Consider the following 17,668-nt stretch of genomic DNA (forward strand, 5'->3'; position numbering starts at 1 on the left):
ATACCACATTTGGCCACTAGACGGTGCTAAACATTGCAAGGATTTCTTATGATATCTAGCATCATCTATTGGCCAAATTCAGTTTTTTCCTTTTAAAATTAATGAAAAACATCAGAAAAAGGAAATAGCCTAATAAAAATGTTATTATTCTTTGTCTCATTGCTGAGCATTCTTTTTTAATAAATAGACCTCTTGTGTAGTTATACGAGGGGTATGCTGGGGTAACAATAGCAATGATAGCATAAACTAGCCCTGAGACATCTGAAGACCCCGGACCCAGAAAAAGACTGGGAGAAGATGGCAGACATCTCCGGTGCAAACATCCTGTGTATACATGTACATTATTGGCAGAGCTCTGGGACCCATATTACTATTACTTTTTGTTTCGAATAGGGTGAGGAAGGATTAGAACCTGCCAGGTTCCTACTGACAAAACTCTGATCCGGAGATTGAAGCGCCACACCACAAGATTATAATCCAGAAAAAAGTTTCTTAATTGGGCATACAAATTTAGGTTATACCCTGATTGGCTGTTATAGTAATTAAACGATTGGAACACATTGATTAATTCCAGGTGAGTATAAAACACTGGTTCTGTCAGTGACAATGCAATCTAGCACAAAGGTTCACACTCTACAATGTATCCTTTCCTCAATATAGGTAAATTTGGAAAAAAGCTTTGGGTCTCCACTTAGGCTTCCACAGCCCTGGTCAGTGGATCCTGCTTTGGGTGCAGGCTGGATAGGAGTCCTTTTTACTCCATACATAATGTGAGAGCATTGAAAATATATCGGACCATACACTGTGCAAAGCCATATGTCAAAAGGATGATAGCAGCCTTAGCAGACTCCATCCAAGCCACACCTTCCATTGCATTTTGCCCCACCCCGGGGCTTAATCATGGAGCCTAGGAACATAAATCCACAGATTGTTTCTAAACTTAACATTTGCTGATCTGGATATTGACACACCACACCATTATCATGGATTTGGAATCCGCTTCCATTAGAAGGATAATGGATGACCAGAACTTGGTTGTTGCAGCTGGCAGACAGCAGAAAAAGCCAGAGTAGGCACAGGGAGTATGATGTGTATCCTCATTGAATGATGGTGAGAGCCCTAAAAAGGGACAAGGTTCAGAGTTTAAGGTACCCCCTGGTCATTACAGGAGCTCCTAGAGGTGGAGATGTTGTACTGCAAGAGAGACTTGAAAAAGGGGGACATGCCCCCGAAACACATTGTCATGGCAACCTAGTGACTCAGTGCAGAGAAAAATATTTTTTTCTCCACATTTATCATACAGTGTTTTGTATATCTACAGTGATTGCATACTGCTTTACACTGACCAATTTAGCACTGACGCACACCTTTTTGATTTTTAGTGACACACAGTGTTTCTCTTTGGTGATCAGTGTGCCTCTTCTTTTAGCATGTACAGGTCTTGTCTGATTGCTGTTGTGTTACACATAATGAAATTTTACCTTGGTGTTTATTGTGGCTGCCACTGCTTTAGTTTTAGTTGGAGATGAGACTACATAACAGGCGCAGGAGTGCCGGGTGATGTCACTCATCTACTGTCCGGTCTACTAGCATAGGAAGATCACTTACCAGCCTACAGAGGATCACCTCTCCATGTTGGATTCCAAAACACTGCTGTAGTGACTGCTTTGAGTTGACTTAAGTCAAACCAATGTCTGCATTTCGGCATCAATATTATATTGGCTGTAAGCAGAATTAGCGTAAAATCTTGAAGATTCACGCTAACACAAAATAAATATCTTTATTTCTACAGCGATGATTTTCGAGCAATACTAAATGTTTTGGTTTTTCATTTTGCTATTCACGAAGTTAACCAGAACACAGAAATTTTACCCAATATTACACTGGGATATCATATGACTGATTCATCATTATATACGGGTGTGGCTGTAAGAAATGTTCTACAAATTTTATCTGGACCACAGAAGACAGTCCCTAATTATTTATGCTCTGGAGAAGGCAAACTAGTGGGTTTTATTGGAGACCATTACTCAGTGACAACTATTCCAATGGCACAAATACTGGGGCTCTATGGATATACACAGGTAGGTGTTTTGTACATGAATGTCTATAACATTTTTTACATTATTTTGGGATGCCTCAATAGACAGAAAATATGTTCCTATACAATGAAGAAAAAAGGGTTGTGTGACAGACTCCCCCGGGACAGAGGCTATTGGAGGGGATTGAATGTGAGCCTCTTGCCAACAGATTATGGGCCCTGGATTTTAAGGGAACAATACTCTGCAAGGTGAATTATAAACCCAGTCTGATCTGTACTAATCAGACTCAATCGTGTATATATGTATATATTGTATGTTGTCTCATTCTGTTGTGGACTCTTTGCTGTGGTCATTTGGGATGTGTGTCCCTGTAGAGGGAGGGGGGATTCCTCCAGCATCCCCCCTGCTGATAAGACTGATTCATAATGCTGGGACAAATACTGTTAGGAGATTCTGATGTCAATTCCAGCCACCTGTCTGTCTGTTGCCTGCTAGAATGTGTTTATTGTAAATAAGTCTAGTATGGGATCTAAGAGTCATTAGATCCCCCTTGTTGTTTGTTTTAATTAACTCTGCTATTGTGTGAAGAAGAGTTCTGTGTTGATTTGTGATAATGTTGATTGTGTTTTATGAGCTACAAGACGGCCAGTCTGGCCTAAAGGTCATGACTGAATCATCTAGGCTGTCTAAAGGGATCAGTTAATTAGCCCATGTTAATTAGGTTTCTGGTCACAGGTGTATGTTCAGAGTAATATGAGCAGGAGGTATGCACCTCCTCTTTTACTGTATAAAAGAGCCTGTATTCCTTTCAATAAGAGAGATTCCTGTTTGAAATTACATACAGCCTGCCTGGTGTTTGTTCTGAGCTATCACAACTAGATTCGATTGGCACATAGCTGTAGTTCGAATCCTGGAGCATTGGATGGCCGAACCATCAGATGTTGCGATCTGCAATCTAAATCTATAGCCGCAGAGGAGTGTCAGGAGAGTGGAACCGAGCGAGCAGGGGCTTGTTACAGGTTGTAATGCCACAACACAGATAATAGGACTTAAGGTCTAACTTAAAGTCTAACTTTGGAAAAGTTAAAAATTATTCCTTCTAGTGTGTTCAGTCTAGGGAAAAGGAGAAGCACTTTAAAGTAATTGTAAAGTCTCATTTATGTATTTTTTTTTAATAAAAATAACAAACATGTTATACTTACCTGCTCTGTTGCAGTGGATTTGTACAGAGCAGCCCAGATCCTCCTCTTCTCGGGTTCCTCTTCTGTGATCCTGGCCCCTCCCTCCTGTCGAGTGCCCCCACAGCAAGCAGCTTGCTATTGGAGCACCTGAGCCAAGTCACAGCTCCGTGTATCCATTCAGACACAGAGCTGCAGCCCGGCCCCACCTCCTCTCTCTCCTGATTGGCTGACTGACTTTGAATAATAGCAGCGGGAGCCAATGACACCACTGCTGTGTCTCAACCAATCAGGAGGGAGAGCTTCAGATGGCCGAGACACTCGTGGACATCACTAGACAGAGATGGGGTTCAGGTAAGTATTAGGGGGCTGCTGCACACAGAAGGCTTTTTATCCTAATGCATCAAATGCATTAAGATAAAAACCTTCTGACTTTACAACTTCTTTAACTTGACTGATCCTCCACTCCCTTGGCAGACTGTCCCTTGCCTTCATCATGACCAATGTAGGTCTATGGAACCTACATCAGCCTTGATTACATCAATGGCTGGAGCATGGAGGCAAAGAAGTTGTGGGGACCGGTCCAGTAGTATTGAGGAGAAGGGGATTGGGCAAGTAGGTCTTCCTTTTTCTGTCTCCTAGACTTAGATGAGTATTTATCTCTTGTAGTGCAGATGCAGCCCCACTGTAAGGAATACTTTTTACGTTTGTTTGTTTTAACTCTTTTCCCAGCTAGGCATTTTCAACTCTTAATGGGCCTTAAAGTGGAACTTTAGTCAGAAAATTAAGTCCTGCTATATCACTTCAGGCTGGCCCATTTTGCAGGTTAACCGCTTGCAGACCAGCCGCTGCAGTTTTACTGCGGCAGTATGGCACGGCTGGGCGAAATGACATTTCACCCAGCCTTTTGGCCACTAGGGGCACTGGCGTGCCCATGGCGTGTGCACCTGCGGTGTGTGCCCAGAGCTAATGCGAGTGTCTGGCGGGCGTGATGACTGCCGGGCTCCCGCAATCGCTTGTGACAGAGCGAGAACTAGGATCTGTGTGTGTTCTTTCAGGGGAGAGGAGACAGATCGTGTGTTCATACTAAGTTTGAACACCGATCTCTCTCTCTCTCTCCTCCTAGACAGTCCCATCCCCCCACAGTAAGAAACACACATAGGGAACACAGTTAACCCCTTGATCGCCCCCTAGTGTTAACCCCTTCCCTGCCAGTGACATGTATACAGTAATCAGTGCATTTTATTGCACTGATCGCTGTGTAATTGTCAATGGTTTAAAAAATGTGTCAAAAGTCTCCGATGTGTCTGCCATAATGTCGCAGTCCCAATAAAAATCGCAGATCACCGCCATTACTAGTATAAAAAATAAATAATAATAAAAATGCCATAAATCTATCCCCTATTTTGTAGACGCTTTAACTTTAGCGCAAACCAATCAATATACGCTTATTGCGATTTTTTTTTTTACCAAAAATATGTAAACGAATATAAAATCGGCCTAAACTAAGGAAATCATTCGTGTTTTTGATAAAAAAGGTGGGATATTTATTATAGCAAAAAGTAAAAGATATTGGGGGTTATTTATGAAAGGCAAATCCACTTTGCGCTACAAGTGCAAACTACAAGTGCAAAGTGCATTTGAAATTGCACTGAAAGTGCACTTGGAAGTGCAGTCGCTGTAGATCTGAGGGGGACATGGAAGGAAAATTAAAAAAAAAGCATTTTAGCTTGCACATGATTGGATGATAAAATCAGCAGAGCTTCCCCTCGTTTCAGATCCTCCCCTCAGATTTAAAGCGCCTGCACTTCCAAGTGCACTTTCAGTGCAATTTCAAGTGCACTTTGCACTTGTAGTTTACACTTGTAGTGCAAAGTGGATTTGCCTTTCGTAAATAACCCCCTTTGTGTTTTTTTCAAAATTGTCGCTCTTCTTTTGTTTATAGAACAAAAAAAAATGCAGAGGCGATCAAATACCACCAAAAGAAAGCTCTATTCGTGGGGAAAAAAGGATGTCAATTAAGTTTGGGTACAGCGTCGCACGACCGCTCAATTGTCAGTTAAAGCGACGCAGACTTTGATTATATGTTTCTTTTATTTTATTTTTCAATGTTTGTTTTATCAAGTCACAGATTAATTTAGTGTGATACATTGTATGCACAGTGGAGCGGATTGTATGAGAATAGCGCTGCACCATTTATATATGCAATTTTCTATTTGTTTGATTTAGTGAATCACTGATAGGTGTACAGCAGCTATTTCATATCTTTAGATTTCAGATTTATTATAATTATTAATTATTCATTAATAATATTTAGATTTATGTATGTTTTAGTATACAGATCACTGATTTAGTGTGTTTGTGTTTTAGGGTACCAGGTAGCGCTGATTGTTTCACTTTATTAAAAATAAGTCTCTGTACTTTAACCACTTGACAACTGGACACTTAAACCCCCTTCCTAACCAGACCAATTTTCAGCTTTCGGTGCTCTCACATTTTGAATGACAATTGCTCAGTCATGCAACACAGTACCCATATGAAATTTTTGTCCTTTTTTTCACACAAATAGAGCTTTCCTTTAGTGGTATTTAATCACCGCTGGGTTTTTTATTTTTTGCGCTATAAATCAAAAAAGACTGAAAATTCTGTAAAAAAAAAAAAAATCGTTGTTACTGTTAAAATTTATTGCAGAGTATTGGCGAATATTGGCAGAGTATTGGCGAGTATTGGCAGGGTATTGCAGAGCATTGGCAGAGTATTGGCAGAGTATTGCAGAGTATTGTACATTATTGCAGAGTATTGCACATTATTGCAGAGTATTGGCAGAGTATTGCACATTATTGCAGAGTATTACACATTATTGCAGAGTATTGCATAGTATGGGCACAGAGCAGCACTGTAGGCACTACAGATCCAGTACACAGCACTGCTAAAAATGATCTCTCCCCCTCTCCCCCTCTCCCCTCGCACTGTACAGATCAGTACAGAGAGGGGAGGGAGGAACAGGCGTTATGACATGACTCCGGTTTGTTTACAAGTGATCACTCTGTCATTTGACGGAGCGATCACGTGGTAAACGGCTGCTACAAGCGGCAATTTACTGCGATCCATGATGCGCTGGGTCTTCCGGACCCGGCAGTCACGGATGTCTGCGGGAACATGCCCCAGGGGGCGCACAAGAGCAACATTCTGGGAGGACATCCATGGACGCCCACCCAGAATAAGTCGACCGTAGTGTAGCCGTCTTTCGGCCATATTCTGGGAGGACGTCCATGGACGCCCACCCAGAATAAGCCGACCGTAGTGTAGCCGTCTTGCGGCCATGTAAACCCTCTTTTTTATTTATTTTTAGATTTTTTTTAAACAACAAACATGTCATACTTACCTCCACCGTGCAGTTCGTTTTTGCACAGATCATCATCTTCTAGGGGCCTAGCGGCGCTATCAGCTCCTGCCCTCATTGGTAAACCCTCTAGGAGAAGCGCCCTCCCGTGGCGCGCTCCCGAGTCCTGCTTTTGAGTCCGTAGACACAAGATGCCGGACTCGGCCCCACCCCCCGGTGCCCACGTCATTAGATTTGATTGACATCAGCGGGAGCCAATGGCTGCGCTGCTATCAATCTATCCAATCAAGAGCCGAGACAACGGGCAGAGAGGTAGAGCACATTTTAGCCGTGGGAACAAACGGCTCAGGTCAGTAAAACGGGGGGGGGGGGGGCTGGACAGTGTCAGAAGTTTTTTCACCTTAATGCATCCTAACACGAGGGTTTACAACCCCTTTAAAATCCAGTAATACACTGTTTCACCCTGCTCTGCACATGCTCAGTTGCTCTCCATTTTAGGCATTTTTAGGCACTGCTGAGTTTGCAGAGGCCGATCTGCTGACAGCCTTGAAGTAGAATTAAACCCTCCTATCCTTTACAGCCAGGGGAACCTGCTTCTGTTCAAATTGCAACTGGCATGGTGCTGCAGATGTGATTATTTATGACACCAGCCATTTGATAGTTTGACAGTTTGGTTGAGGACACAAGCAAATGTGACAGTTAGCAATCCCAGCATTCAAGGAATGTAACTGTTTTTTAAAACTGTTAAATCGATGGGTTTAGCTCCGCTTTATGATTTACTGCTGTTTGGGGGCTCGGGGCTTCACCAAAATGGCTGCCTCCAGCAAGAAGCAAGTTATTATGAGTAAAGTTCCCCTTTAAAGTGGTTGTAAAGGCAGAAGGTTTTTTTATCTTAATGCATTCTATACATTAAAATAAAAAAACTTTCTGTGTGCAGCAGCCCCCCCTAATACTTACCTGAGCCCCATCATGATCCAGCGATGCCCACGAGTTCCTCGGCCATCTGGGACTCTCCTCCAGAATGGCAAAGACACAGAAGTGTTAAGTGCTATTGGCTCCCGCTGCTATCAATCAAAATCAGTTAGCCAATCAGGAGAGAGTGGGGATGAGGCCGAACCAGGGCTCTATGTCTCAAAGGACACAGGGAGCTGTGACTTGGCTTGGGTACCCCCATAGCAAGCTGCTTGCTGTGGGGGCACTGGACAGGAGGGAGAGGCCAGGAGAGCTGAAGAGGGACCTGAGAAGAGGAGGATTTGGGCTGCTCTGTGCAAAACCACTACACAGGGCACGTAAGTATACCATGTTTGTTATTTTTAGAGAAAAAAATAGACTTTACAATTCACGGATTCATTATTCACTTTGTATGCAAAGTTCTCCTTAAGTGATGACTACAATATTCGTAAACATCAGGATTGCTGTCCTTTGATGTGTGGAGTTCATGTTTGGCGCGTTCCTTCTTGGTCTCCCCTCTGTTCAGACACCCCAAATGGCCTTGAGGTACATTTTCCCTCGACCCTTTTTTCTTGCCCCCCCTTCCCCCCCCCTTTTTTTTCCCCTTCTTTCATGTATTATGTACAGACCTATGTATGTATGTATGTATACTTTTTTGTTTGTAAATAGATTTTGACTAAAGTATGAAGCAATTCAGCCTTGAAGAAGTGGATGTACCAATATAACTGCGAAACATGACGGCTTTGACTGCTTGTATATAGTGTACTTACTGTATATACGTTACTGTTTTTATAGGGACTACATTTGGTCCCTTGTTTATATATGTGTATGCCTTTGTAAACTTTTTTTTCAATAATAAATTATACCTGTATATTTATGTATTTTTCAATTTTGTGTTATATTATACTTGTCTGGAGATGACCGTTCAACAACCTATATCCATTGCCTACTTTCCTTATAGACTTTACAATCACTTTAAGTAATTAAGTGATTTAATAAAGAAGAAGTTGTGAAAGTATTACAAGGTGTCAGATTCTGATATCATCTTTTTTCATCATACACTTAAAATTATATGCAGTCCTCCCATATTCTCTACCTTGCCTGGAATACATTTAACTGAAAGGGTTTGAAAGTATCTTAATAACAAAGTGAAGAATTTGAAACCATCATGGTGTATACAAGCCTCCCTAATGAGAGCAAAATGTATCACTCCTAAAGTGTGAGTAAAGATAACATTTTTTATTTAGTTTTGGATAGAGTAGGGAAAGGTAGAAGCCCTGTCAAGTTTGTACTGATGAGATGAGACTAAAAGTGTGGGGCACTGGACCTCGTATTACAGTATTTCCAATCGGGTGTCAATCAGTGTAGTGGGAATGATTACTCTTAAGCCTCGTACACACGGTGCGATTGTTGGCCTACTGAGCGTCTGATTTTTGTCAAAAGATAACACAAATTGTGTTGTCTAACGGTACATAAATTGTCATGCCACAAACACAAACGTAGTAAAGTACTACGAGGAATTTCGGCTCTTGAGCGCCACCCTTTGGGCACCTTCTGCTAATTTCGTGTTTGGTGAACATTGATTCCGAGCATGCGTGTTTGTACTTTTGACTTTTGTGTGATGGATTTGTGTACAGACCATATGAAAATCACACCGTCGTCCGCCGAAAATTTACTAGCCTGTCATCCAACATTTGTTGGCGGAAAATTGGACAACAATTGTCAAATTGTAATGGTAAGATTTTAGGACAACAGTCTGTCAACAGACAATCCCCTGCCAACAATCGTACCGTGTGTACGAGGCTTTAGTCAGCCGTGTCTGAGGTGATGGCCGGCGGATGGCTCTTAAAGCAGTGTAAGACAAAAACAGAACATTCCATAGCTGAACTCACCAACCAGTCTGCCAAATGACCGAATTAATATAATAACGGGACTCAGGTGTGCTACTAGTGTCTATCCCACCCAAATATGAAAATGAACTGGTGGCCAAAAAGTGAATACATGTGTAAAAACAATTAAACACAAATGAGTGATTAACGTGACAAAGTCCCCTTGAGGAACGGGTGGTGAAAAAACAATTCAAACAGTCCTATAATTTCAAATAGGTGCTTTTCATAGGAAAACTTTCTTTTAGAATGATCCTAGGATGAAATAAAAAGGGCGGTCGCTTACCAGATGCGTGGGACCCCTATTACGGGGGTCTAACAGGCTCAGATAGGGTAAATCTTGCAGGCGGGGACGGCTGAAGGGATTCCCACAAACTCAGATATCCATCTGCCTCTGAACTTCCACTGGCATAGGCGATATCCCGCTGACTGAAAACAGCTGATCTGTGCTGAAACAGCCGATCGGAGGAGCAGCTGATCTGTGTGTTCAAACCACAATCTTTCTCCTGCACTGTGGAGGCCGGCTTGGTTCCGCATGTATAAGAGGGGATTAGAAGAAAAAAGCCTTCATGGTGCAGTAAATTAAAACTTCTTTTATTTAAAAACCATGGTCGGCATCAACTTTTTTTGACAGAAAATCAAAATCGAACGAATGCTGGAGCAGTGTTTTCTATTGAGGCTAGACTGCTACTGTGTGGTGACATCAGGCTTCATAGCTTTAGCATAGCATAGCCTAGCAGTTTGAATTTACTGCACCATGGAGGCTTTTTTCTTCTAATCCCCTCTTATACATGCGGAACCAAGCCGGCCGGCTACTCTATCTCCACAGTGCAGGAGAAAGATTGCGGTTTGAACAAACAGATCAGCTGCTCCTCCGATCAGCTGTTTCAGCACAGATCAGCTGTTTTCAGTCAGCCACAGTAATAGTCACAGTAATAGTAATTTATAGAAATTAATAGAAATTTTGTTTGGGTACATGACCTTGCAATTGCCAGTTAAAGTGGTCTCAGGTAAGTATTGAAGGGGGTTGGGGGGAGCTGCACACAGAAGGATTTTTATCTTGTTTCATAGAATGCATGAACGTAAAGCGCCTTCAGCCTTTAGAAACACTTTAATCTAATGCTTATTATTTAATTGATGAATTAATGCCTAAAAGACATAAGATAATGATTCTCTTTCACAGATCAGTTACGGAGCTACAGACCCTTCTCTTACTGACAGACGTCTTTATCCTCATGTTTTCCGAACAGTTCAGAATGATCATGTCCACTATTTGGCTGTAATTGAGCTGTTGAAACACTTTGGCTGGACTTGGGTTGGAATATTCACAACAGATGATGATGCTGGAGATAAGGAAAGAGAAATTTTAACAAAGTACATGATCAGTCATGGGATTTGTGTTGAGTTTACATATAAACTTGGAATAGAAACATTAACTGATGATATGTCATTCAAAGCTCTTGAAGCCACTGCCACTATTTTGAAAAACTCCACTTCTAAGGTCATCGTAGTATGTGGATCTTATGTCTACATCAATGCAGTTTTCTCTATCTATAACAGTTTTGTCTTTGATAAAACATTTATTTTTCCCCCTATTTGGGTTTCCAGATCTTCAGTACATCTAATACCAATACCTGCAATTAATGGGAGTTTAGCGGTGGAACTCTACCCCTTATCCCTTCCAGATAAAGAACATTTCTTTGATGGCATTGACAAGATGAATAGTACAAACAATTCACCAGGTTCCCAATATTTTTTAACTATAGCAAAGTGCTTGTCTGCAAACAGAGGAAAGAGCAAAATAGTATGTGAAACAGCCACCAACCAAGCAGAAAAATATCCAAACATGGACGGTTTTGTGAATCAAGGTGTCACGCCACGAATATATTACGCAGTAGAAAACTTGGCTAAAGCTCTTCATAATATGCAACTACTCTGTAAAGGAAAATCTGATGATAAGCGACATCATTATTATAAGCATCAGGTAAAAGTTACATCATATCTTTAATTTAAAGAAATATTTTACATAACAGTAATGTACGGAATATTCACTTAGACAGCACTTTTAATAAATACACAGTATTTCCAGTTCAAAATTAAAAGTTCTTATTAAGGTGCCAGCCATCAATTTTATTTAACCACTTCAATACCGGGCACTTTCACCCCCTTCCTGCCCAGGCTAATTTTCAGCTTTCAGCGCTGTTGCACTTTAGTTGACAATTGCAGGGTCATGCACGCTGTACCCATACTAATTTTTTATCATTTTTTGACAGATAGAGCTTTCTTTTGGTGGTATTTAATCCCCCACTGTTTTTTTTTTTTTTACTTTTTGCTAAACAAACAAAAATAGACCGAAAATTATGAAAAAAAGTATTTCTAGTTTGTGTATAACATTTCGCAAATATATAATATCAATATAAAACAGTTTTCCATTGGTGCCAAACCACAGAAACCCTAAGCAAAACCTACTCAACAACCATGGATACATGCATTGCAAGAATGACTTCAGCCTCCTGCAACATATGGTACTGGCCACTAATTCAGCCATGTTGGGAAAACAATTGGGAATTACATATGAAGACCAGGATCAGATTCTCCCAGCCCATCTCCACAATGCTCTAGAAAACTACAACAGGCTCTTGGAACCATACCAGACCACATGCCCTTAACATGGTGGGTGCCCCCCACCCAAAAGCACCTTGTCCCATGTTGATGGAGACAAGGGCCTCTTCCCCAAAACCTTTGGCGGTGGTTGTGGTTGTCTATGGGTGGGGGGCTTATCAGAATCTGGAAACCACCTTTAACAAGGGGGCCCCCAGATTCTGACCCCCACCCTACGTGAATGAGTATGGGGTACCCTACCCAATCATCAAAAAAGTGTTAAAAGGGATTAAAGACACTACACAAGTTTTTGACAATTCCTTTTTTAAAAAATAAAAAATAAAAAACAATGTCCCTCGGTGTAGATCCTTTGTCAATCATGCCGAACGTTGCAACGCCAAACCCAAAAAAAGAAAAAACCTCTGGCGTCGAAGGCTCCCTGCCAACTGCCTGCTCCTCAATCTGACATTTCTTCAATAGCTAAGGGGAGGAGTCACCCAATGACATCAGTGGGTGATCCCACCCCCTTTTTAAAGTCATCGACCCAGCATGCCCTGGTCAGTGAGGGGTGGGGTCTCCCGCTGACATGAAATTCTATTTGCATTTACTAACTTGTACCCTATGTCCCCTAATGGCAGAAAGCAGAAAAGGAATAAAAAATGATCCAATATCTCATATCTATGCACAAGTCTTCTAGTTGCTTAGCATGAAACATATATTAAAAGTTAAAAAGAAAAAGAATTGCGCTAGGTGCATAAAAACTGTGAATGAATGTGACTGAAAGAAAGTCCTGCTGCTGTGCACTATAACCCCGATATGAGGGCACAAAAAACAAAATACAATATAAAAAGTGCAGCGCTGGACATGTGAAGTAAATCGTGAAATTCATGAACCAATTATTTAAAATGGTGAGAAGGCTCTCAGAGTCAATACATCAAAAATAGTGACAAAATCACAATCATACATGATAATTATATAAAGTGCTTCATAATACATGAACACATAAACTATAAATGAGTGAAAAAAATTGAAAACTTATAAAAAAAACATAAAAGTCCATAACAGTGTATTTGATGCAAAATATTCTATGCAGATTTCAGGGATAAATATTCACTGTTCAGTGTTAGCCCACCACCGAATAAATAGATTGAAGGCTTACCGGAAAGCCTGTGACCGCCCTTATTCAGGGGGGTCAAAACAAGCTTAGCAGATGTGGGTGAACCACCACAGGGATACTCCAAGGGACACCGATGGACCGATGCGTCAGGACTCCTTGCGGGCAGCCAACCAACCGACAGCGGCTATGGATGTTCTCCAAAATCCTATCCTCTCATGGGGCAAACTTAATAGCTTCCACGGATCCAGTGCAAAAAAATATGGTTGTAGTGCCAAAAAAAGAAACAGAGGAAGATGCTCCGCTGGTGCAGATAACTTTTGGCTTGTTTATTTAGCAAAATACGGTGTATAACATTAATAAAAACAAAGGGAATAAAAAAACGACACTACCGTCATTTAATTTAAAATTGCGCATGCGCGGTGCGTTCAATGTTGTGACCCTACAGCCATTTCGTCACAACTGACGTCACTTTTTTTTTGCACTGGATCCGTGGAAGCTATTAAGTTTGCCCCATGAGAGGATAGGATTTTGGAGAACATCCATAGCCACTGTCGGTTGGTTGGCTGCCCGGCAAGGAGTCCTGACGCATCGGTCCATGGGTGTCCCTTGGAGTATCCCTGTGGTGGTTCACCCACATCTGCTAAGCTTGTTTTGACCCCTGTGAATAAGGGCGGTCACAGGCTTTCCGGTAAGCCTTCAATCTATTTATTCGGTGGTGGGCTAACACTGAACAGTGAAGATTTATCCCTGAAATCTGCATAGAATATTTTGCATCAAATACACTGTTATGGACTTTTATGTTTTTTTTATAAGTTTTCAATTTTTTTCACTCATTTATAGTTTATGTGTTCATGTATTATGAAGCACTTTATATAATTATCACGTATGATTGTGATTGTGTCACTATTTTTGATATATTGACTCTGAGAGCCTTCTCACCATTTTAAATAATTGGTTCATTAATTTCACGATTTACTTCACATGTCCAGCGCTGCACTTGTTATATTGTATGAAACATATATTATAAATAAAAAAAGCAAAAAAAATTTTTTTTTTTAAAGTGAAAGGTGAATCCTCTGATTTACAAGTGTATAGCTTTTGTGTTCTAATTTTATTTTCTGCATGTTTCTTATCCACTTCGGCTCTTACATCTGTTCACCCCTTATGGACCCGACCATTTTTCACATTTCTGCTAGGAGCCTGTTTATTTAGCAATGATTTTGTCATTACATAGCAATGTAATACATATATTATTTTTTTTAACCACTTGCCGACCCGCTCACGCCGATATACATTGGCAAAGTGGCATGGGTACGCAAAATCCCGTATGGTTACGTTGACCCTTTAAAAGCCGCCAAAGGGGTACTGATGCGCGTGGCTGGCGGGCATGATCACCGCCAGCCACGTGCTATTGCGTGCATGAGCACCAGCACGGGGATTTGTGTGTGTAAACACACAAATCCCTGTGCTGTCAGGGGAGAGGAGACATGTCGTTTGTACCTAGTAAATAGGAACAACAATATGTCTCCTCTCTTACTCAGTCTAATGCCCATACAGTTAGAACACACTGGGGAAACATACATTTAACCCCTTGATCGCCCCTTAGTGTTAACCCCTCCCCTACCAGTGACAATTACAGAGTAATCAATGCATTTTTATAGCACTGACCACTGTATAAATGTCAATGGTCCCAAAAATGTGTCAAAAGTGTCAGATCTGTCTGCTGCATTGTTGCAATCAGGATAAAGATCGCAGATCGCCGCCATTACTAGTAAAAAAATAAATAAATGCCATAAAAATACCATAAATCTTTCCCATAGTTTGCAGATGCTATAACTTTTGTGCAAACCAATCAATATATATAGAAGAATATATATTGGCCTAAACTGATGAAGAATTAAAAAAAAAAAAACATTTTTGGGGATATTTATGAGGATATTTATTGTAGCAAAAAGTAAAAAATATTGTTTTTTTTTTTTTTCAAAATTGTCGCTGTTTTTTGTTTATAGCACAAAAAATAAAAACCGCAGAGGTGATCAAATACCACCAAAAGAAAGCTCTATTTGTGGGAAAAAAAGGATGCAAATTTAGTTTGGGTACAACATCGCATGACCGCACAATTACCAGTTATAGCAACGCGGTGCCAAATTGTAAAAAAGTGCTATGGTCAAGGAAGGGGGTAAAATCTTCCGGGGCTGAAGTGGTTAAAACAACACTAAAATTATGATTGTAAGGCATTGCAAAGTTATTTACAAGTTATTTACAAATGTGGGTTTTTTCAGTTTTGCACTTTTTTTGTGATACGCATAAATATATTTAAAAGGTGTAAAAATAATAATAAACAAAGCAAACAAAAAACTGAAAAAAAGTTTAAATATTAGTTGATATAAAAAAAGATCAGCAGGAAAATTATAATTGAATGGAGGAGGAGAATAAGGAGTTAATTAGGGCAGATTAGAGTAAACGAAGGAGGAGTTCAAAAGAGGAGCATTTAATAAAAAAGAGAAAACAAAACTTTTTATTACTTGTCATGTTTCTTTAACTGACTTCATCTGCAGATTGAAGTACATTCCTTTGATTTGTAGATGAATAAACAGAAAGATACAAACTTGAACATCACTGTAGCTTCCTGTATTTGTGGCTGAACAATGTTGTTGATAAACATTCCCTCTCTGTATACTTGCAACGCAGCTGTGATTAATCAGAGTTGAATTGCCGTGTACTGGGACAGGGGGGATCCCTGCAGCCGGGCAGAAGGACTGGAGGTACTAGGGATGCCCTGTGTACAATGATGACTTTTTTTGAGCCTGTCTAGTACACCCAGAGTCCGCAACTGGTTATGAGTCGGGTGACTTGCAGTAAAACAGAAGGATGTATTTGACATAGCTTATTTCCTGTGAGCGGAGTCAAAAAATGTCTGGATCCTCTGAAAATGATTTGTTCCTTCTCACAGATTCTATTATACCAGCAAGCATTTTTTACCTTTCTATATTTATTTTCAAGCTGTATTGCCTCCTAAAAGAAATGAAATATTCCTTTGATTCAGCTGAGCCAGTGCCATTCTTTAATGAATATGGAGAATTTGTTTATCACTACAGAATAACTAACTGGATACTGGGAAAAGATGGTACTGCAGCCTATAAGGAGGTGGGAAACTTTACACCCTGGGCTCCAGAAGGTCAGAAGCTTCATGTCAACCATAAAGCCATAACATGGAAATTAACCAATAAGGTGGGACTGTGTTATAAATTTGAGTATTAATAAAGATAAAGTCAATGCAAATTGAAAGAATGCAAAACAAGGCAAAGCTTACCAGAGTATCCTTACTTTCTTAAGACTTTTCAGAGTTTATAACGGACATTAAAATCTTATTGTCAACAGTCTGTAAACCGCAAAGTTTAAAGTGGTTGTAAAGGCAGAAGGTTTTTTTAATGCATTCTATTCATTAGGATAAAAAGCCTTCTGTGTGCAGCAGCCCCCCTCAACACCCCTCAGCCTCCCCACCCCCCAATATTTTCCTGAGCCCCATCTCAATCCAGCAATGTTGCACAAGAGACTACGCTGTCTGGGACTCTCCCTCCTCATTGGCTGAGACAGCAGTGAAGCGCCATTAGCTCCCACTGCTGTCATTGAACAAAGTCAAAGTCATTGAACCAATGAGGAGAGCAAGGAGGCGGGACCGGGATGCAGCTCCATGTCTGAATGGACACAGGGAGCTTTGACTCTGCTTGGGTGCTCCCATAGAAAGCTGCTTGCTATGGGGGCACTCAACAGGAGGGAGGGGCCAGGAGCACTGTCGAAGGACTGTCGAAGGACCTGATAAGTAGGAGGATCTGTGCTGCTCTATGCTAAACCAATGCACAGAGCATGTAAGTATAACATGTTTATGTTTATAACACCTCACATCTCACCCACTTGAGCCTAAAATATAACTTTTCTTATAAGATTAATTTAAAATGTTTTTGTTTTAAATCTTCCAAAACTTAATTAGAGAAGTGTCTCAATATCAACAGGGAGAGCTCACTTAGTTCACACAGATGCAGTCTCTGATTGAAGTATTTAATCCTACACTGAGCTCACTCTTACTTTCATAGGTTGTACCCCAATAAATATAATGCTCCAACCAAAGAATGACAACATAGAAGTGTTCAAAAAATTCCTCAACCCAAAAATCCACCATGTTTTACCTCAAAAACCGAGGCTTCATCAGGGCTGACATGTGAAACAAAATTACATAACATGTCATTTGTGAAAAATGCCACATGGCAAATAGCCACCATTTTCTCATATCTGTCTTTCTCAGCTCAGTCACTGTGCTGTGAGTGTGCAGTGAGTGCGCTCTCTGCATGGAAGCCTTTATTGCCCATGGACATGGATATGTGTGGTGTATGGGCATTAAAAATAAAATATAAGCATTACTTTGCAACAGGTTAATCTAATGTTGGTTTTATAAAGTTTTCTTGGCATCATCCATTTACACCAACATAATTCACATGGGTTTATCCACTTCAGCTCCAGAAGTTTCATGACTAGGCCATTTTTTGCGATAA

General features: G+C 40.7%; 1 protein-coding gene across 1 annotated transcript in view; it reads left to right on the top strand.

Moving 5' to 3' along the window:
* Positions 1–983: 983 nt before the first annotated feature.
* LOC141128210 (vomeronasal type-2 receptor 26-like) overlaps positions 984–17,668 on the top strand; it is a 34,310-nt gene continuing 17,625 nt past the window's right edge. Inside the window, exons 1-4 of the mRNA XM_073615367.1 lie at positions 984–1,069; positions 1,793–2,084; positions 10,584–11,384; positions 16,122–16,349. Of these exons, the coding sequence (XP_073471468.1) occupies positions 984–1,069; positions 1,793–2,084; positions 10,584–11,384; positions 16,122–16,349 (1,407 nt within the window). The remainder of the gene's footprint in view (positions 1,070–1,792; positions 2,085–10,583; positions 11,385–16,121; positions 16,350–17,668) is intronic.

The sequence above is a fragment of the Aquarana catesbeiana genome, linkage group LG01 (assembly GCF_042186555.1).
Source record: "Aquarana catesbeiana isolate 2022-GZ linkage group LG01, ASM4218655v1, whole genome shotgun sequence".
In the NCBI taxonomy this organism is placed as follows: domain Eukaryota; kingdom Metazoa; phylum Chordata; class Amphibia; order Anura; family Ranidae; genus Aquarana; species Aquarana catesbeiana.